We start from the raw sequence: 22790 nt of genomic DNA on the forward strand, positions 1-22790 counted from the left end.
TTAATGCTTTAACAAACTGAAGTGTCTCTGATCATTTCCTGATTGTGTTGTAAATCCGACATCTTTTATTTTTGTACAAAATAATTGTTATTACAATCAGCGCTGTGCTGTGTGCCAAAAATGGGTCGTCATGTGTGTATTTGTGTGCGCGTGTCTGTATGTGTGGCGTACGCACGTTGTCCTTGGGACAGTGTATTCTCCTGTTCTACTGTATTTTCACATGTTTATCATGTTTGGCAAACTTCCCTTGTCAATTTGGTATTACATTTATATGCAGACTTAAATATACAAATTGATAGCCCGGCCAAATTATTTGAACCCAGTGTGGCCTCCGAGTCAAAAAGTCTGAAGACACCTGCTCTTAAGCCTCAACAGATAGCATTCTGAACCGTTATACAAGTGTAAAAAGAAGTTAACTGTAAACATTAAAACATCACAACAGTACAGCTTTAACTTCCATAAAGGGTGGGTGCTACTTTAACAAGACGTTAATATTATAATATTACAGTGTTTCCCCCAGAAAATGTGTTAGTTAAGGTGGGTCATCGGCTGCCTGGGGAGGGGGCAATAGACTACAGACTGTGGTGTGAAGTAGGCCGGTTTCGTCGCGTGAAGAAGCCTACAATTATACGATATACACTACCGTTCAAAAGTTTGGGGTCACATTGAAATGTCCTTATTTTTGAAGGAAAAGCACTGTACATTTCAATGAAGATAACTTTAAACTAGTCTTAACTTTAAAGAAATACACTCTATACATTGCTAATGTGGTAAATGACTATTCTAGCTGCAAATGTCTGGTTTTTGGTGCAATATCTACATAGGTGTGTAGAGGCCCATTTCCAGCAACTATCACTCCAGTGTTCTAATGGTACAATGTGTTTGCTCATTGGCTCAGAAGGCTAATTGATGATTAGAAAACTCTTGTGCAATCATGTTCACACATCTGAAAACAGTTTAGCTCGTTACAGAAGCTACAAAACTGACCTTCCTTTGAGCAGATTGAGTTTCTGGAGCATCACATTTGTGGGGTCAATTAAACGCTCAAAATGGCCAGAAAAAGAGAACTTTCATCTGAAACTCGACAGTCTATTCTTGTTCTTAGAAATGAAGGCTATTCCACAAAATTGTTTGGGTGACCCCAAACTTTTGAACGCTAGTGTATATCTCGATATTTTTTCGTAAAGTAAAAACAACACACAAAACAGTCCTAGTTACCTGAGATACTAAGTATGTCATTATTTTGACTTAGTAAATATTGACTTACTGAGACAAAATAATGACATACTTATTGCAAACGCTTATTTACAGTAAGTCATTAATTTGACTTAGTCATTATTTTGAGTTAGTAAATATTGACTTACTAAGACAAAATAATGACTAAGTCAAATTAATGACTTATTTACAGTAACTCATTAATTTGACTTAGTCATTACTTTGAGTTAGTAAATATTGACTTACTAAGACAAAATAATGACTAAGTCAAATTAATGACTTACTGTAAATAAGCGTAAATATGTCATTATTTTGACTTAGTAAATATTGACTTACTTAGCGTAATAATGTCATTATTTTGACTTAGTAAATATTGACTTACTAAGACAAAATAATGACATATTTACGCTTATTTACAGTAAGTCGTTAATTTGACTTAGTCATTATTTTGTCCTAGTAAGTCAATATTTACTAACTAAAAATAATGACTAAGTCAAATTAATGACGTACTGTAAATAAGCGTTTGCAATAAGCGTTTGAAAAAAAAGATTTTAAAGTGGGGCCACTTGCTGACATATGCTCAACTCATCATGCTTAATTTAATTTAAACTTTTTTTAGTTTAGGCAGTGGCTTTTTGTTGTTAAGGCGGTCGCCTTAACAACAAAGCGCTGCGGGAAACCCTTATTATTGTCACTTAAGACACACTGTAATGAGAAGCTATAGTACAGAAAGGCCTGAATCACTTCCCCACTTTCTGGTTGAAGTTTGATTTCCAGTTCTATGGTTATTATCACAACTATCCTGGCACTAATCAGCAATGGTATTCTGAATTGTCTTATTTGAGGACGTAATTGTTATTTTGATAGAAAAATTTACCGGAAAGGAAAATATTGGACTTTTTCTACTGCATAGGTATCTGTGGACTGTTATCATATGCTCTGATGTAACATCAGGGCTTAATGGAAAATGCCACTGTATGTATTAATTTTAATTTTTTTAAAGTAAATATTTCTCCAAAATGGAGCTAATTTAGTTTGCTCTCTTATTTAGGTTTAGTAAAGCATTGTTGAGTATTTATTTCTGCCACATTTGATATGTTTTTGTTGTGTTTAAATACAATTTACCCTAATAATAGCCCTGAATGCATCCAGTGGTATTCTTTAGCACACAGTGCAATGTATTTACTGATCACGTTATCTTTATCTTGTCTATATTGTAATAATATAGATATTTTGAGAGGTGTGTAAGCAGGTGTTATAGTAGACCTAAATGTGTTGTAATGAATTATGCTTAGCAAACCAGCCAAGGACTTTCTGACACTTTTGGTCATCAACTATTGCAAATGTGAGTTTTGTTTCAATTTGATTAACTGTTCGACATCACACACACCTGACTGTTAACTGAATATATTTAAAAGACCAAAGGAGGCTAAGATGGGCTGCTACATTGATGCTTTTGTACAATAGTAATAATATAATAACAAGTATTCAAATACATTGAAATAAAACACAATTGTTAGTTATTTGCTTGTGTTTGTATTTACTTTCTGATTTAGACAGGATATGACATTGAATGTATTATTCATTATTTTTTCATAATTGTTTTTGGTCATTAAAACAAGTAGTGACGAAAGAGCAATATTAGCATTGTGTGAAACTAGCATGGAAATCCCATTGACATGCTAACAGTTGTGTTTTTAAGCATATTACCCTTTAAAAGAAATAGTTACAGCACAGTATTCCAGTTAAAATTGCGTGTCAGATCAACATTGAGAATGTACCATACTTACAGATGTGTAACGTAAGGGAGTTGAGTGGACAACTTGACGTTTTTGATGTTTATTTAACAAGGAGCGTCAGAGCTCTCTACCTGAACCGACAACCGGAAACGGAAGTTAAAAAGTAAAAAAAATATCAAGTAATGAAAACATATATAAAGGGGAAGGCAGCAAAATAAATACATACAAAAAAACATGTCGTTTTTTTTGTTGTGAAATGTGACATTAACTTATCCAGATAATGTTGAAGAACAGCTAAATGTTTTTTTGTGGAAAAGCGATCGATAGCCATCTGGTGGATACATGTATGAATACATCTACTGTTACACCGCATACAACAGAATGTCCACTATGTTTGAATAATATTTTGTAATGAATACATGTATTTTCTTTTTAAAAAAAAAATGCAAAAAATGGAGGTGAGCCCTATAGTTGTGAGATCAAAAAAAGTTGTAAACATGAGATAAAAATTCGAAGTTATAAGATAAGAAAGTTGAAATGGCAGAGAGATCAAATAAAAGATGACAATAAAGGTATTCTGATCTGATTGTAATTGCATTTTTATCTCATAATTACAACTTTTTATCCCATCATTTTTGGTGGCGGAAACGATTTTGACAGACAAAATGTTTTTTTGTTGTTTTGTTTTTTTACATTTTAAAGTGTAGTTTTCGAGTATTCAAGGTTGTCTGTAGATATTTTCGCAAAAACAGATGTTTAAAAAAAAAGAGCCTATATTTTGAAAATAAAAAAGTGCTGTAACATCGGAAACGGAAGTTGCTGACTTTCTTGCGCATGAGCAAACGGATCCAGAAATTTGGTGGCAACAAAGATGGCGGACTGAAAACGTTTTCAATTAAATGCTTCGTAGCAAATACCTCAACAAGTCGTCTTTTTTTTTAAATCTAGGAAACGGAAATTGAAGTTTGGAGCGACGGAATGTTATCTGACGTCAAAATTCAAACCTTGTTAGAACCTTGGGCGATCACTGCTATGCTAAGATGTCGAGGCCTGAACACTGAAGAGAATTAACGCCATCAACAAAGAAAGAGACAAAAACTGCTGATAACGACCAGCGAGTTGAAGTTTTCCAACAACATTTAGGGGCTTATTCTATGCCCTTATACGTGCGTTGGCTATGGAGCAACTTAAACAAAAGAGCGCCAAGATTTTAGCTTAAAGAAGGCAGTTGAGTTCAAATCAGAAGAGATGGAAGAACGCAAAAGTCCAATGAAGAAACTGGACAAACAAAAGAACCGCTTTTTCACAGAGAATAACGACTTAAAAGAAGTGACTGTGGGGATGAGTAAGAATTCTGCAGTGTGTTTAGAAAAGAACATCCTGCTTGCTGGACCACCTTCCTACAATAACATGCAGAGGATTGGAGGTAATAAAGAACAACAATAGTAAGATTATTTTTGAAAAGCATTTCTCGTAAAGTTGGCCTCGAGTTATTTAAGAAAAGGTAAAACTGTTTCTTGGTGTTTTATAACTAAGAATGAGTTCTCTGTGCTTTGTATCAAGTCAATTTGACATGGATTGATTGATTGATTGAAACTTTTATTAGTAGATTGCACAGTACAGTACATATTCCGTACAATTGACCACTAAATGGTAACACCCGAATAAGTTTTTCAACTTGTTTAAGTTGAAAAATTCATGGTACAAATATATACTATCATCATAATACAGTCATCACACAAGTTAATCAGCAGAGTATATACATTAAATTATTTACATTATTTACAATCTGAAAATAAACACGTCATAACAACATTTTGAAGCGTCTTATGAATGGCCATGAAAAACTAGGCACATATAGAAAAAAGGTTTTCAATGAGTTCAAGGAGAAACATCTCATGGATCATGTCTGAACTAAAGTGTGTTTGTGTGCTGCAGACGTCCAACAGCTGATTGGTCACCCAGATGAACTTCCCCCTCAGGCCAGGGGAGGTAGCTCCACTTTTAAACAAGAGGCTCCACAGTCACCCCATGTTAAAGAAGAGGAGGACATCTGGATCACTCAGGAGGGAGAATGTCTTCCAGGGCCGGTGGAAGCTGATCCCACTCAGTTGCCACTGAATGTCGTCTGTGTGAAGATTGAAGATGATGAAGTCAAACCACAAGTGGACAACCTCTTAGCGCCACTATCAGATAGTGAGGCTGAAGATGGGATTGAAGAAGCTGTGAGCAGCGATACAGACTGTGAAGGTGAAATGAAGAGTCACACTGACAACAAACACTCTAAATGTTCTAAAAAGAAGACTGATAAAAAACATTTGAGCTGCTCAATCTGTGCTAAAACATTTACTTTTAAGAGTAATTTGACTCAACACATGAAAACACACACAGGAGATAAGACATTTATTTGTTCTGTTTGTGGTAAAAACTTTAGTCTTAAGTGCAATTTGACTCAACACATGAGATTACACACTGGAGAAAAACCATTTTATTGTTCAGTTTGTGGTAAAAGTTTTCCTCAAAAGAGACAGTTGACTGAACACGTGAGAACGCACACGGGAGAAAAACCATGTAATTGTACGGTTTGTGGGAAAAGCTTTTCTCAAAACTGCAATTTGATTAAACACATGAGAACGCACACAGGAGAAAAACCATTTAATTGTTTAGTTTGTGGTAAAAGCTTTTCTCAAAAGAACAATTTGTCTGAACACATGAAAACACACACAGGAGAAAAACCATTCAAATGTTCAGTTTGTGGTAAAGGCTTTACTCTAAAGCAACCTTTGACTGTTCACATGAGAACACACACCGGACAAAAACCGTTTAATTGCTCAGTTTGCAGTAAAAGCTTTTTTTCAAGACCAGGTTTGACCCATCACATAATGAAACACACGGAGAAAAAAAAAATCAGTTTGTGGTAAAAGCTTTTTTGAAAGGAACATTTTGTTTTATCACAGGAGGAAAAACTATATTAATCGATTAATTGTATAGCCCTAATAGAAGTGTACATCAATTACCATAAAATAGTGTTTTTTTAGTTGTTGTGACGGTGTTGTATAATAGTGTTGTATATACACACAAAGTGTAAGTTACAAGATATCCTCTTTTTCAACCTACAGATACAACGCACTGCACTGACACACACATAGCATTAAGAAGACAATGACTATTATGTCTTTTGAGACTTTAAAAAAATATATTTATTTGTAAATATCTGCTTAAAAGCTGCTGTGCAAAATAAGAACACCTTAAAAGTGGCCTTCATTCTGTCAGAGGATAAACACAATGCATATACCCTGTGGTTTTATCTACGCACGCACACACATATATCATTATTAATGATGTCTTAAGGTACAGGCCTGTAGAGAAAGTGATGGAGGAGAACGTGTGTGTGCCAAGCACACAAGTTAAAGTAAGTTTCACTTTCAGTTTTAAGTTACGCTAAAGGTGGTGGGGGCGACTAAGAAGGACAAAAGGAGATGAAGAATGTAGCCATCTTTACAGAGACTGCTTCGACCTCCTGACAGGATTGTTCGCTCTCTCCCCAGTTCTGGTATCTCTGTTGTTTGCATTTACTCCTATTTTGTTGAATAAATTGTTCAACTTCAGTTCTGGTCACCTGTTTTAATTTTAGACAGCCTCAGAATAAAAGTATCTGAGAGGACGCTGTCCCCCCCAAATGGAGAATCCTAATACTTAATTGTTTTCAAATAAACAGTAATCCCTCATTTAGTCCTGTTAATTGGATCTTGGTCTGACTTTGGTAAATACATTTCTGCAAAGTAGGAATTGTTAGTCATAAACAGATATTTCCATTTTAGAAAATCTGTTTACGATCTTCTAAATAACGTTTTTTAACATTGAAAGCCCTGAAGACATGAAATAACACCCACATAGTCACCTTTACACTTGTTTTATCCAATATAGTCATGCTGCTGGAGGCCGTGATACTGAAACAGCTCCCTGATGGGGAGCTTACTGAATTAGTAGTGGTGGGTAAGTCCTGGGTTCGATTACCGGGCCACGGGGTCTTTATGTGTGCAGTTTGTATGTTCTCCCCGTGACTGCGTGGGTTCCCTCCAGGTACTCCGGCTTCATCCCACCTCCAAAGACATGCACCTGGGGATAGGTTGATTGGCAACACTAAACTGGCCCTAGTATGTGAATGTGAGTGTGACCCCGAAAGGGATATGTGGTAGAAAATGGATGGATAGTGAGTGTATGCCACACAGGTTTCATAATGGCCATACGTCATCTGTTGGATTAAAAAGTCACTCTATTTCACCTGTAAACTGTCAGGTTCAAACACTGATGACATCTATTAAACAAGACAAGAGGCAAAGAATTAAACAGAGACAGAATTCAATTTGGACTCAATATTGAGGAGAGTCGTCTGTACACTGTACCCTTGTACAGTATCTCAGCACGCTCTGCCAAAAGATTGCATGCCTCCTTTTGTTTTGGACCCTCCCCGACCACATGGCCACCACTGTTCCCAAAGGACAAAGGTCGCAAAAAGTTCACAGAAAAGGTCGTAAACAATTCACAGAAAAGGTCAGTTCAAAAAGAGTTCGTAAAATAGTTCAAAAAGAGTTCGTAAAACAGTTCAAAAAGGGGGTTCAAAAAGAGGTCGTCTGGAAATTGGGCAGATCCTGTCTTCTCTCCGCTTTGAAGTCCTTGGGTTAGAACAATATCTTTCTGTTGATTACCATACATGAAAGAAAACAGGAACACCCCCCACCCCCTACACAGTGGAGTTTTACGAGCCTTACTCTTGGTAGGTTTCAAAGACAGCATTTGTCTTCTTGCCCGGAACTCATTTCAACACAAAGTTTTTTGTGATAACTTACACACAATAATTCTAACATAAACACAATTAATAGTTAGCAAATGTGATTGTTTTGGGGGATTTTAAGGAGTAACTGCGCAAAAAGAAATATATGCGGGCGCACAGCCAGAGCTCGCAACGGACCCAACAAAGCAACCAAGAGAGCCGACTGGATCGTAGGCTGCCCAGTAGCTCTCGGCCAAGGATTACAGAGAATCCGACCAGGTAGACCGAAGTGTTTTTATACATGCTCATCCAACTCCATGAAGCTCGTCCATCTTGACGCTCAACACTGGCTCCGTAGTCCCGTCTCTTCCTCCGCATCTCCTCCTCTCAAAAGTATGTAAATGTAATGTTGCACGATGTCATCATTTTACGACAAAAAACATCTTGCAATTCTACTACCTAACACAAAGTAAGCACGTTATTACAACACATAATTTTTCACAAAAATACAATATTTTCAGGTAAATACAATAACTGCAATTTTTTCTCAGTATGGATTTAAATATGTAACACAAAAACTTTTTTTCCCCCATTTTTCTTGTTCTTCTGTCTCGGTTTAACAGCATATTGGTAACACAGTCTACCAAACCCCTTTAGAGACTAATCAGTTTGATTTTAAAATAATTTGTTGTAATATTACAGAGGATTTTAACTGCGGTATTTTACTGTGAGATATGAGAGTACCTACATGTTTACAGTAATTTTTTGGGATAGTATGAAGTGAATTAATTGACTCATATTATGTTCAACATATGGTGAATGTTTTTATTCAACTTGGAGAAAGCGAACCACCAGGTTTAAGTAAATAATGGTTGAGTCCATAGTAAATTAAAGGCCTACTGAAATGATTTTTTTTTTATTCAAACGGGAATAGCAGATCCATTCTATGTGTCATACTTGATCATTTCGCGATATTGCCATATTTTTGCTGAAAGGATTTAGTAGAGAAAATCGACGATAAAGTTCGCAACTTTTGCTCGCTGATAAAAAAAAGCCTTGCCTGTACCGGAAGTAGCGTGACGTCACAGGAGGTAATATTCCTCACAATTTTCCTTTGTTTACAATGGAGCGAGAGAGATTCGGAGCGACAAAGCGACGATTACCCCATTAATTTGAGCGAGGATGAAAGATTTGTGGATGAGGAACGTTAGAGTGAAGAACTAGAGGCAGTGCAGGACTTATCTTTTTTCGCTCTGACCGTAACTTAGGTACAAGCTGGCTCATTGGATTCCACACTCTCTCCTTTTTCTATTGTGGATCACGGATTTGTATTTTAAACCACCTCGGATACTATATCCTCTTGAAAATGAGAGTCGAGCACGCGAATTGGACATTCACAGTGACTTTTATCTCCACGACAATACATCGGTGACACACTTAGCTACTGAGCTAACGTGATAGCATCGTTCTCAAATGCAGATAGAAACAAAATACATAAATCCCTGACTGGAAGGATAGACAGAAGATCAACAATACTATTAAACCATGTACATGTAACTACACGGTTAATAATTATCGGCCTGGTAAAGCTTAACAATGCTGTTGTTAACGACGCTAAGGCTAAATTACCAACTTAACAACGGGACCTCACAGAGCTATGATAAAAACATTAGCGCTCCACCTACGCCAGCCAGCCCTCATCTGCTCATCAACACCCGTGCTCACCTGCGTTCCAGCGATCGACGGCGCGACGAAGGACTTCATCCGTGGGTTTGGCGGCTAGCATCGGCTAGGCGTCTGCTATCAGGGTAAGTAGTCCTTGTTGTGTTGCTGCAGCCAGCCGCTAATACACCGATCCCACCTACAACGTTCTTCTTTGCAGCCTCCATTGTTCATTAAACAAATTGCAAAAGATTCACCAACACAGATGTCCAGAATACCGTGGAATTTTGTCGAAGAAAACAGAGCTCTGTGTATTGTGTCCAAACACTTCCGTGCACCTCGCGACGTCACGCGCATACGTCATCCTCCAAAGGCGTTTTGAACCGGAAGTTCCCCGAGAAATTTAAAATGGCACTTTATAAGTTAACCCGGCCGTATTGGCATGTGCTGCAATGTTAAGATTTCATCATTGATATATAAACTATCAGACTGCGTGGTCTGGTAGTAGTGGCTTTCAGTAGGCCTTTAAGGAGCCTTAGTTGGACATTCGCATATGGACTGGGTTAACTCTCTCACGAGAAGAGGTAATAAATTCAGACTTCGGAATGCAGACGTGATAGCTCTATCCTGGAGGAGAGACTCCATGTCTGTCTTCACGTCAACTTCTAAGGAGGTTGTTTTCCGGTCACTTACACATGAACATATCCTTACATAGTCAGGTTGTACCCTCCTGAATTAGCACACACCCAGACAGAGAAAGAAGGAATATAAGAAGTTGGTTCGGCTCCTCCAAGTTAGGAGTCCTTCATTTCCTCCAGGTACTGCAGCCCTGTATAAGGACACTCGCTTGTAACAAAGTAACTTTTTGTTCAGCAAAGCGTCTCCGACGTCTCTTTTGATCCAGCCGCATTGCTGCGTCGCCCCTTTGCCCGGGAGGGGGTAACAAGACCAGAAATACATATCAAGTACAAAGGATTTTGTTTGCCAATTTAAAGTGTGAAATTCAGGCTGCTGAGATGCAGTGCACGGAGCCAAGCCGACCCAAAGTGACACAGACGGTCTGGTCATGAAATAATCAAAGTCCAAATGAAGAACTGTAAGCAGGTCAGGTCAAATCCAACAGTTTTTATTCCACAGATAGAGAAAAAAATCTGAGTTGTTCCACAGGAAGAACTGATTTTTTTTTATTGAAAATGATTTTCATACCATTTGAAGTGGGCATGCAACCATCCAAATAAGGGTGTAACCTTCTTGTTAAAATGTTTGTATTGCTTCAATTACACCTGTGTCACATTGGTATCACATTGCTTCAACAGTATCCATTAGTGTCCCTATATAGTCAGGCATTGCAGCATTACAAAGTGAAGTGAAGTATATTTATATAGCGCTTTTCTCTAGTGACTCAAAGCGCTTTTACATAGTGAAACCCAATATCTAAGTTCCATTTAAACCAGTGTGGGTGGCACTGGCAGCATGTGGGTAAAGTGTCTTGCCCAAGGACACAACGGCAGTGACTAGGATGGCGGAAGTGGGGATCGAACCTGGAACCCTCAAGTTGCTGGCAAGGCCACTCTACCAACCGAGCTATACCGCACACTAGTACTGACTGAGTCATCATTATATCAAATGTACTGTAGCCTTAAAGGGCTTTCTTTTGGAATTTTGCTTACCATTCACAATCCTTATGTAAGGTGAGAACACATTTGTTTTTTCTTCTTTTATGCATTCTAAATAGTAAATAAATGGGATCAAAAGTCGGCTTACAATTGAGCTTATGGCGGTCGCTCTATTCTGCCTATAAAAGCCCTCAGAGAAACACCTCCATTAAGATGTTATATACATGCTGTAAGTATGTATATAATGTCGGAAAAGGCACAAGTATAATAACATTAAATATTTACGAATTTTGGTCATTTTAAGCATGCCATACATGGCGCATTAATTTCAAAAACGCATCACAACGATCACTTTTTTTTTATCCCCAACAACACCACTGATTATTACTCAGTGCATAGTAGTGTGGAGAATGCATATATGTTTAAGAGTTCTTTCTGTATTCATAGCCATGTTTGGAGCAGCTAGTACTTTTCCTTTGTATATTCTACCAGTTTCTCTTTGTTTTCAGAGGTCTGGTTAGTGTCTTAAACCATCGGAATGTGAATACAACCCCCACGTCTTTCCTTATCAGTGTTGCGAGGGGGAGAGGTGGGGGCTCTCTTTGTGTGCAAGGAGTTAGCTTTTCCGTTTGAATGTCAGATCAACTAGAGTAGCCGATATGAATGTATTGATTAAGCTGATCTCCTGAAATTTCAGTAAAACTTGATAATATTCCAATTCTGTCTTGATGGTCCTTCTTACTAAGCATATATGTCATCAAAAAAAACTTGGGATTGACCAGTAACTTAGATTCCCTGGGAGGAAGAGCTGGTCGACGCAAAAGTAGAATATCACTTGCTGTACAAAGTCTGCTGTCATGAGGATGCTGATTGATAGAATCTTGTTATAGTCCCGTTTAGATGAAGAATGACTTATAATCCTCACGAAGAAAAGTCTTCTCGTGTCGTTCTCGCCATTTCCAGGTCTAACGTGTGGCTGTCAAAGTGTACCAACTTGTCGGAATACAACCTAACCTTGATCACGACCATAAGCGCTAAGAAGACACAGCTTAGAGATACTCTTCTGTTGTTTGGCAACACTTTGCCTTCCTGATGAAATAAGTAAACCAGTGGCGTTCACAGTGTGGACTGGGAGCCATGTGTGGAAACGCTGATTTTTTATGGACCCTGTTGCGTCGACCAGCTCTTCCTCCCAGGGAATCTAAGTTACTGGTCAATCCCAAGTTCTTTCGATGACAAATATGCTGAGTAAGAAGGACCATCAAGACAGAATAGGAATATTATCAAGTTTTACTGAAATTTCAGGAGATCCGCTTAATCAATACATTCATATCGGCTACGCTAGTTGATCTCACACTCAAACAGAAGAGCCCACTTCTTGCACACAAAGAAAGCCCCCACCTCTCCCTCTCGCAACACTGATAAGGAAGAATTGGGGGTTGTATTCACATTCCTGATGGTTTAAGACACTAAACAGACCTCTGAAGACAAGAGAAACTGGTAGAATATACAAAGGAAAAGTACTAGATGCTCCAAACATGGCTATGAATAGAGAAAGAACTCTTAAACATATATGCATTCTCCACAACCCCTGGCACATTATAGAGGTAAAATAAAAAAACAACAACAATAAAGATACGGTTTGAAAAAAATGGGAAATAGAGAAAAAAGGCATAAAGATAAAGATGAAATGTTTATACAATAACAAATAAAAACACAAAGATTTGTCTTGAACTATATGTATAACTTTTATTTATCCTATTTCATTACAGATTACATGATGTAGTTTTTACCACCAAAAATAGTTTTTAAAAAACACAAATCTTTTATTTTCGCCCAAAATCGAGAAGCCCTAACTTTCGCAATTCAAAGGAAGGTGAGGAAAACACCGCCATCAAAGTTGTGTAGCTGCTGCTTTTTGCACCACTCACTCATTGAAATAGTTGCATTCTGAGTAAATCTGATACTGTAAATATAAGCAACGACAGATTTGTATTTCATGTGTGTTACAATACTTGCCTTTTAAGTGTTTTTCTCCTGTGTGTCATTATGTGTCGAGTCAACTTTTGTCTGTACATAAAGCTTTTACTGCAAACTGAGCAACTAAAAGGTTTTTCTCCTGTGTGCGTTCTCATGTGATAAGACAGAAGGCTCCTTTTCCAAAAGCGTTTATCACAAACTGAACACCTGAATGTTTTTCCTCCAGTGTGTTTCATTATGTGTTGAGTCAAACCTGGTCTGGAATAAAAACTCTTGCTGCAAACCGAGCAATTAAATGTTTTTTCTCCTGTGTGCGTTTTCATGTGCACGGTCAACGGTCTCTTGAGAGAAAAGCGTTTACCGCACACTAAACAAATAAATGGTTTTTCTCCAGTATGTGTTCTCATGTGATCAGACAAAGTGTTCTTTTGACCAAAACTTTTACCACAAACTGAACAGATGAAAGGTTTTTCACCTGTGTGCGTTCTCATATGTTCAGGCAAATGGCTGTTTTGAGAAAATCTTTTCCCACAAATTGAACAATCAAATGGTTTTTCTCCCGTGTGTGTTCTCATGTGTTTTGTCAAATTGCAGTTTTGAGAAAAGCTTTTACAACAAACAGAACATTGAAAAGGTTTTTCTCCCGTGTGCGTTCTCATGTGTTCAGTCAAATGACTCTTTTTAGTGCATCTTTTCCCACAAACTGAACAGCTCAATGTTTTTTCTCCAGTGTGTGCTCTCATGTGCTGAGTCAAATTGCGCTTTTGAGTAAAGCTCTTAGCACAAATTGAGCAGGTCAAGCATGTTTTACCTGTCTTATTTTTAGAGTGTTCAGAGTGTTTGCTGCCAGTGTGACTTCGCATATCACCTTCACAGTCTGTATCGCTGCTCCAAGGTTCTGCAAAGCCGTCTTCAGCCTCACTATCTGATAGCGGCGCTATGAGGTTGTCTACTTGTGGTTTGTTATCATCGTCTTCAATATTGACACAGACGACATTCAGTTGCAAATTATTGAGATCGGCCTCCTGGGGACCAAGACGACGCTCTCCCTCCTGAGTGATACAGAGTTCCTCCTCTTCCTCTTTAGCATAGGGGGGCTTCGGAGCCTCCTGCTTCAAAGTAGAGCTCCCACCATGTGGCTGAGGGAGAATTTCTTCTGGATGACCATTTAGCTGCTGGATGTCTGCGGCACACAAACAAAATTTGGCTTAGACATGATCCATTAAATTTTTTTTTTTAAACTCTAAGCACCATACCCAATTCAAAATGACATCCATCCAATGCCACTACAAATTACAATGGGTAATATGCCAAACACTTCATCTCCACACTACCCCATGTTTGGAGCACTTTAGCTGTGTTGGATGTTTCTGAATGATTACAAAAAAATTAATGAGGCCGTCAGAGAAGTAAACAAGGTATGAGTCACACTTTCCCATACTATTTTTTTTTTTATATTAATAAAAAAAAGAAAAGAAAAAAAAGAACAATAGTGTCACAGTGGCTTACACTTGCATCGCATCTCATAAACTTGACAACACATTGTGTCCAATATTTTCCACAAAGATAGAATAAGTCATATTTTTGGTTCATTTAATAGTTAAAGGCCTACTGAAATGAATTTTTTTTATTCAAACGGGGATAGCAGATCTATTCTATGTGTCATACTTGATCATTTCGCGATATTGCCATATTTTTGCTGAAAGGATTTAGTATAGAACAACGACGATAAAGATTGCAACTTTTGGTATCTGATAAAAAAAAGGCTTGCTCCTACCGGAAGTAGCGTGACGTAGTCAGTTGAACATATACGCAAAGTTCCCTATTGTTTACAATGATGGCCGCATGAAGTGAGAGAGATTCGGACCGAGAAAGCGACAATTTCCCCATTAATTTGAGCGAGGATGAAAGATTTGTGGATGAGTAAAGTGCAAGTGAAGGACTAGTGGGGAGTTGAAGCTATTCAGATAGGGAAGATGCTGTGAGAGCCGGGGGTGACCTGATATTCAGCTGGGAATGACTACAACAGTAAATAAACACAAGACATATATATACTCTATTAGCCATAACACAACCAGGCTTATATTTAATATGCCACAAATTAATCCTGCATAAAAACACCTGCGTGTTTGTTATGCTAGCTCCTAGCTCCTCTGCTAGCTCCTAGCTCCATAGAACACGCCAATACAATTCAAACACCTGATCAACACACACAATCACTCAGCCCAAAAGACCGTTTACCTAACCCAAGGTTCATAAAGCTTATATATTTTTAAAAAGTTACGTACGTGACGCGCACATACGGTCAAGTTATCGAATGTTTAGCAGCCAAGGCTGCATACTCACGGTACCTGATATTCAGCTGGGAATGACTACAACAGTAAATAAACACAAGACATATATATACTCTATTAGCCACAACACAACCAGGCTTATATTTAATATGCCACAAATTAATCCTGCATAATAACACCTGCGTGTTTGTTATGCTAGCTCCTAGCTCCTCTGCTAGCTCCTAGCTCCATAGAACACGCCAATACAATTCAAACACCTGATCAACACACACAATCACTCAGCCCAAAAGACCGTTCACCTAACCCAAGGTTCATAAAGCTTATATATTTTTAAAAAGTTACGTACGTGACGCGCACGTACGGTACGGTACGTGTTATGCTAGCTCCTAGCTCCTCTGCTAGCTCCTAGCTCCATAGAACACGCCAATACAATTCAAACACATGATCAACACACACAATCACTCAGCCCAAAAGACCGTTCACCTAACCCAAGGTTCATAAAGCTTATATATTTTAAAAAAGTTACGTACATACGCAAAAAAAAGCCAAAGCTGCATACTCACAGTAGCACGTCTGCGTCTTTGTCATCCAAATCAAAGTAATCCTGGTAAGAGTCTGTGTTGTCCCAGTTCTCTACAGGCGTCTGTGTATCCAAATCAAAAGTCCTCCTGGTTAGAGTCTCTGTTATCCGAGTTCTTCCATCTTGACTGCATCTTTCGGGAATGTAAACAAAGAAGCGCCGGCTGTGTACTGTTGTGGCTGACTACGTTCGAAAAATACGTCCATTTCGCACCGACAACTTTCTTCTTTGCTTGCTCGGCTTCCTTCTCCATAATGCAATGAACATGATTGAAACAGATTCACGAACACAGATGTCCAGAATACTGTGGAATTATGAAATGAAAACAGAGCTTTTTCGTATCGGCTTCAATGTGGAAGGCATACCCGTGTTCGCCGGGCTACGTCACGCGCATACGTCATCCTCAGAGGCGTTTCGAACCGGAAGTTTAGCGGCAAATTTAAAATGTCACTTTATAAGTTAATCCGGCCGTATTGGCATGTGTTATAATGTTAAGATTTCATCATTGATATATAAACTATCAGACTGCGTGGTCGGTAGTAGTGGCTTTCAGTAGGCCTTTAAAACAAATTTAAATAATGGATCCCATATTCCAATATATGACTCATTATTATCTCAACTAAATGCATTTTTTTTCTACTGATATCATCTCCATAGCTTGTGTATACCAGTCAGTATGTGTTGGACTATCAACATCTATCCATTTTTTTAATATTACCCTTTTTGTTATTATGCATATTGAAAGAAAAGCATTTTTACTCTCTGATGACACGTTACTAAATTGATGGAGATCCCCAAGAATACAAGTTTGCAGTGTCATTGGGATGTTTATATTAAGGAATGTGATTGCTTCTTTTGTTGTTTTCAACCACAACTTTTTTATTCTCTGACATTCCCACAATAAATGAACAACAGTTCCCTCACCTGCCCGACACTTCATACATAACTTGCTATCTACTACACCCATTTTAAACAGCGGAGAAGATGTAAAATACAACCTATTCAAGATCTTAAATTGAGTCAGCCTACCTTTAATGCTTCTAAAGGGCTTATTGGCATTTTCCCAAATATCATTCCATGTATCCAAGTTGTTTAACATAAACACAGTGGCCCGGGTTCACGTTTAGAGCATCAATAAAACCAGGACTAAACTATTCTGGTTTCTTTCTGAGATGCAGTTAACTTCGTATTAAATTCCAGACTTGGATTCAAGCCGCAGATGAACACAGTGACCCCTACCTTTTGGGAGTACAGAAACACACATGTTGACAACCTAAAGTCCATCCATCCATCCATTTCCTACCGCTTGTCCCTTTCGGGGTCGCGGAGGTTGCTGGAGCCTATCTCAGCTGCATTCGGGAGGAAGGCGGGATACACCCTGGACAAGTCGCCACCTAAAGTCACTGGCTAAAATACTCTTAAGTAGAAGACGTCGCTCATTTCTACTTACAAGATTGTTTTTTAATGTGCAATTATAATTAGTAGAGATGTCCGATAATGACTTTTTTGCCGATATCCCGATATTGTCCAACTCTTAATTACCGATTCCGATATCAACCGATACCGATATATACAGTCTTGGAATTAACACATTATTATGCCTAATTTTGTTGTGATGCCCCGCTGGATGCATTAAACAATGTAACAAGGTTTTCCAAAATAAATCAACTCAAGTTATGGAAAAAAAATGCCAACATGGCACTGCCATATTTATTATTGAAGTCAAAAAGTGCATTATTTTTTTTTAACATGCCTCAAAACAGCAGCTTGGAATTTGGGACATGCTCTCCCTGAGGGAGGCGGGGTTGAGGTGGGAAGAGGGTAGGGGATAGCGGGGGGGTGTATATTGTAGTGTCCGGGAAGAGTTAGTGCTGCAAGGGGTTCTGGGTATTTGTTCTGTTGTGTTTATGTTGTGTTACGGTGCGGATGTTCTCCCGAAATGTGTTTGTCATTCTTGTTTGGTGTGGGTTCACAGTGTGGCGCATATTTGTAACAGTGTTAAAGTTGTTTATACGGCTACCCTCAGTGTGACCTGTATGGCTGTTGACCAAGTATGCATGCATTCACTTGTGTGTGTGAAAAGCCGTAGATATTATGTGATTGGGTCGGCACGCAAAGGCAGTGCCTTTAAAGTTTATTGGCGCTCTGTACTTCTCCCTACGTCCGTGTACACAGCGGCGTTTTAAAAAGTCATAAAGTTTACTTTTTGAAACCGATACCGATAGTATCCGATATTACATTTTTAAAGCATTTATCGGCCGATAATATTGGCAGTCCGATATTATCGGACATCTCTAATAATTAGTCTATATAAATTGTGATTTGTGTTATCATTTATGGGTGTCTGGAATGGCGAAATTGGATTTAAGAATGTTTTTTTAACAAAATATTATAAAAACACTGTAGATCTCTTCTCTTTTATGGCTTTTCGTCTCCTCTGATTTTAACTTTAACTTTAATACTTTTAACTTTAACTTTAATACTAGGACCAAGATGGTTTAATCTTTATACAAACGACATTTGTAAAGTTACAAATGACTTAAAGTTAGTTTTATTTGCAGACGACACTGCTTTCTGTTCAGGAGAGAACACACAGAAGATAATACAAATAATAACAGAAGAAATTAACCAATAAACAAAAACAGACTATCTTTGAATCTCAGTAAAACTAAAATAATGCTATTTGGTAACAGTAGAAAAGAGCATCATACACGAATACAAATAGACGGAGTAGACATTGAAAGGGTAAAAGAAACCAGATTTTTGGGAGTATTAATAGATGATAAAATGAAATGGAAATCTCATATACAAAATATACAACATAATGTGGCAAAAAACATTTCAATAATGAATAAAGCAAAATACATCCTGGGCCCAAAATCACTTCATATTCTCTACTGCTCGCTAAAGTTACATATGTGAGTTAGTATGCAGAAATATGGGGAAATAACTACAAATGTGCGCTACATTCGCTAACCGTGTTACAAAAAAGATCAATTAGAATAATACATAATGTTGGATATAGAGAACATACAAACACTTTATTTATTGAGTCAAAAATATTAAAGTTCGGTGGTTTGGTAAAATTGCAAACACCTAAAATGATGTACAAAGCAAACTATAACCTGCTACCAAATAATGTACAACAATTCTTCTCAACTAAAGAGGAGAAATATAACCTAAGAGGAAAATCTAATTTAAAACATTTGTATGCACGTGCAACACTTACAACCTTTAGCATATCAGTATGTGGAATTAAATGATGGAATGGATTAAGTAAAGAAGTTAGACATTGTACTGATATGATACAGTTTAAGAGGTTGTTCAAATTAATAGTGCTTACAAAGTACAAAGAAGAATAATTATGAGAAATACTTTCAACCTTATTGAAAGTAAGATATTCTTCATGTCAGTATGTTAATAATGACTGAATTAATTAATTACATATTACAAAACTGTTGTGTGTACTAAATCACAGATGTTATTTTATTATAAAAAGGTCAGTAAATGATTCTATATATTGTAAACGCTCTGAAGTGGGAAAGGGGTAGGATTAAATAAGCTTTGCTTCTTCCTACTCCTTTTCGGACATGACGTAAAGTGAAATGATATGAAACTGTGTGATGTATTATGCTGTAAGTGTGTTCATGTTCCAAATAAACTAAAGAAAGAAAGAAAGAAAATAACTTCAGTGCCTTTTCCAAGCTAACAATCATGGCGGTCCTTTGTTTACCTTGCTCAACATGGTGGGTTAATATCTCATTCACGCTCTGTTCAGGGCTCAGGCTGCTTTCCAAAAGCATATTGTTGGATACTTCAAGTCTGCCGTTTTTGCCTTTTTCCTCCATTGGTGACGCCGAATCTCTTTTGTGTTGACTGGACGTGGTCGCCATCTCAGCATAGCAGTGGTCGTCCAGCCAGGTTCTGTCATCAGTTCTTCACGTCACATAACACTCCATTTCTTCAAACACAATTTCCGTTTTTTTTTTGGCTTTAAAAAATACAAATATGTGTAGCTATGAACCTATAACGCTGTTAGATTGTACATTTGGAGCTTATCTGGAAAGCCCCGGTGCTCAGTCCGCCATCTTGGTCTTCACCTAGATTCGCTTACCCGGGGTCTGCTGCATAGACGTCTTATAAGTAGACGCGAGAAATTCGGCCGCCATCTTGAAGTGGTGATGAGGGGCCGGCGAGCAGCCTAAAGTGACAGTTGACAGGTAGAAAACAAAGATGGTGTTCAGCGTTTTCCTGCTCAAATGAGCGGACTGTTGAAAATAGGAATCGGGGGGATTACTTTTCACAAGTAACTCGGTAAAGAATCTGGGTATTATCTTCGACCCAACTCTCTCGTTTGAGTCGCACATTAAGAGTGTTACTAAAACGGCCTTCTTTCATCTCCGTAATATCGCTAAAATTCGTTCCATCTTGTCCACTAGCGACGCTGAGATCATTATTCATGCGTTCGTTACGTCTCGTCTCGATTACTGTAACGTATTAGTCTCCCTATGTCTAGCATTAAAAGATTACAGTTGGTACAAAATGCGGCTACAAGGCTTTTGACAAAAACAAGAAAGTTTGATCATATTACGTCTATACTGGCTCACTTGCACTGGCTTCCTGTGCACTTAAGATGCGACTTTAAGGTTTTACTACTTACGTATAAAATACTACACGGTTTAGCTCCAGCCTATCTCGCCGATTGTATTGTACCATATGTCCCGACAAGAAATCTGCGTTCAAAGAACTCCGGCTTATTAGTGATTCCCAGAGCCAAAAAAAAGTCTGCGGGCTATAGAGCGTTTTCTATTCGGGCTCCAGTACTCTGGAATGCCCTCCCGGTAACAGTTAGAGATGCTACCTCAGTAGAAGCATTTAAGTCCCATCTTAAAACTAATTTGTATAATCTAGCCTTTAAATAGACCCCCCTTTTTTAGACCAGTTGATCTGCCGTTTCTTTTCTTCTCTCCTCTTCTCCCCTGTCCCTTGCGAGGGGGAGTTGCATAGGTCCGGTGGCCATGGATGAAGTGCTGGCTGTCCAGAGTCGGGACCCCGGGTGGACCACTAGCCTGTGCATCGGTTGGGGACATCTCTGCGCTGCTGACCCGTCTCCGCTCGGGATGGTTTCCTGTTGGCCCCGCTGTGGACTGGACTCCCGCTGATGTGTTGGATCCACTGTGGACTGGACTTTCACAATGTTATGTCAGACCCACTCGACATCCATTGCTTTCGGTCTCCCCTAGAGGGGGGGGTTACCCACATATGCAGTCCTCTCCAAGGTTTCTCATAGTCATTCACCGACGTCCCACTGGGGTGAGTTTTTCCTTGCCCGTATGTGGGCTCTGTACCGAGGATGTCGTTGTGGCTTGTACAGCCCTTTGAGACACTTGTGATTTAGGGCTATATAAATAAACATTGATTGATTGATTGATTGAAGTAAGATTTAACATTAACGTACTATTGGTTGTATTTTGTGAAAAGAATATTACTTGATTATTACAGTTCTCTGCAAACCTATGGTGGCATCATGCCTTCAGTGTGCATATTGTATATAGTTCTCTGCAAACCTATGACATTTTCTATTTTGTCTTCATTATTTTGTCAGACTGCACCAGAATGCTTCATTTGTATGTGAAAATCACAAAGAAATCTTCTGGGGGAGGATGACCCCCCTACAGGGGTTTGGTTTACAAACTTTCAGCCCCACCTAAAACAAAATTCACCAGCCACCACTGATTGTGATGTATTCTCATTTTAGGCAAAGTATAAGACAATACTTTCTTAACAGTATAATTGTAACCAGGAATAAGTCTTCAAGTAACAATATTCAAATACTAACATTGTTGGGTAAAACAGAATTTGGTTTTATTCTGAATCCATTGAAACAGATTGGTGGTTTTAGCTGATATAAACACTTGCAGGTGTTTAAATATGTTTATGTTGAAGTATTTGGCAGACGCTTTTATCCAAAGCGACATACATAAAAAATACATATAAAACAATCACTGTAAACATTATCATTTAAGGGAAGAATGTAATACAAAATATCAATGCAAAGTGTCAAGACAGAATAAACTCTCTGCTGCTGCAGCAACAGAGATACAGTCTATAAGATATATTGATATCTAATGTATTCATACATTGTTTATGTAGGATATATGCATGTATATATAACCTAATCATATTGTTTCTTCAACTTAAAAATAGCTGACCGTTTTTTCCCCCCCTTCTCTGGGATTATATTCCCAGTTTTGATCTCGGATGTCTGGTCACTTATAGCATATAAGAATATTATATTACTTATAAGCAAACTATTAATAATAAAATACACCAAAACATGTGTCCTTCATCATAGCTACACGTATGACAAAAAACCGCGTGAAAATCAGTGGTATTGAGTGAGGTAAGATGAATTAAATGCGCTGACAGTTCATTGCTCCTGCCAAATGAATTGCACTGAGTGGAGCGGATCACCACTCCAAGATGGCGGCCCCGCGTCTCGTCAGCGACTGTAGGCAGTAGCGCTCCATGCTGCGTCTACTTATAAGATGTCTATGGTCTGCTGAGCTACCCGATCCGTTTGCGCATGCGCCAAATGTCAACCACTTCCGTTCCGTTCTGAATTGCCTTATTTTATTTGTCTATTTTAAACAAGGGTGTGGAGATGTTCCCATTCTCTATAGAAGAGATCAAATTTGGTATTTTTGTAAACGACTGTAACATAGAAATGTTTGTCAACATTATTATGCTCCAGGCAAATTTTTTTCTACATAAATGTCGATTTATGAAAGTAAGGCCTACATTTTCTAATTGGTTTGAAAGGGAAAAGCAGTAGAAAATTGGTTGGATGGATGGGTTATCAATCAAAACAGTACAAAAGCCCTTAAATTGATGTCCTTGTTATAAACATTTTAAAGTGATTTAGGTAGC

General features: G+C 38.2%; 2 protein-coding genes across 4 annotated transcripts; one reads left to right on the plus strand and one right to left on the minus strand.

The window, feature by feature from the left end:
- Positions 1-3823: 3823 nt before the first annotated feature.
- On the plus strand, positions 3824-6528 carry LOC133635566 (zinc finger protein 501-like). Its single transcript, XM_062028776.1, has 2 exons — positions 3824-4380; positions 4893-6528. The coding sequence occupies exons 1-2, from the start codon at positions 4203-4205 to the stop codon at positions 5873-5875; spliced, it is 1161 nt and encodes a 386-aa protein (XP_061884760.1). The 5' UTR covers positions 3824-4202; the 3' UTR covers positions 5876-6528.
- Positions 6529-12362: 5834 nt separating this feature from the next.
- LOC133635567 (zinc finger protein OZF-like) lies at positions 12363-19963 on the minus strand. 3 transcript variants are annotated; one of them, XM_062028778.1, is made up of 3 exons: positions 19907-19953; positions 19594-19784; positions 12363-14169 (listed from the first exon to the last, which is right to left on the minus strand). In XM_062028778.1, the coding sequence occupies exons 2-3, from the start codon at positions 19751-19753 to the stop codon at positions 13013-13015; spliced, it is 1317 nt and encodes a 438-aa protein (XP_061884762.1). In that variant the 5' UTR covers positions 19754-19784; positions 19907-19953; the 3' UTR covers positions 12363-13012. The 3 variants fall into 3 exon arrangements, with proteins under 3 accessions (XP_061884762.1, XP_061884763.1, XP_061884761.1); XM_062028779.1 differs by having other exon boundaries at positions 19885-19947; XM_062028777.1 differs by having other exon boundaries at positions 12364-14169; positions 19594-19963.
- Between the last annotated feature and the right edge of the window lie 2827 nt (positions 19964-22790).

This window comes from Entelurus aequoreus, linkage group LG20, assembly GCF_033978785.1.
Source record: "Entelurus aequoreus isolate RoL-2023_Sb linkage group LG20, RoL_Eaeq_v1.1, whole genome shotgun sequence".
NCBI classification, from domain to species: Eukaryota; Metazoa; Chordata; class Actinopteri; order Syngnathiformes; family Syngnathidae; genus Entelurus; species Entelurus aequoreus.

Excerpts from the sequence above, each read along its gene's own strand:
- LOC133635567 (XM_062028778.1), bottom strand. The coding sequence starts at position 19,753 with ATGGCGACCACGTCCAGTCAACACAAAAGAGATTCGGCGTCACCAATG. Across the intron at positions 14,170-19,593 it reads AACCCACCATGTTGAGCAAG|ACATCCAGCAGCTAAATGGT; the intron begins GTAAACAAAGGA and ends TGTGTGCCGCAG.
- LOC133635566 (XM_062028776.1), top strand. The coding sequence starts at position 4,203 with ATGGAAGAACGCAAAAGTCCAATGAAGAAACTGGACAAACAAAAGAAC. Across the intron at positions 4,381-4,892 it reads TAACATGCAGAGGATTGGAG|ACGTCCAACAGCTGATTGGT; the intron begins GTAATAAAGAAC and ends TGTGTGCTGCAG.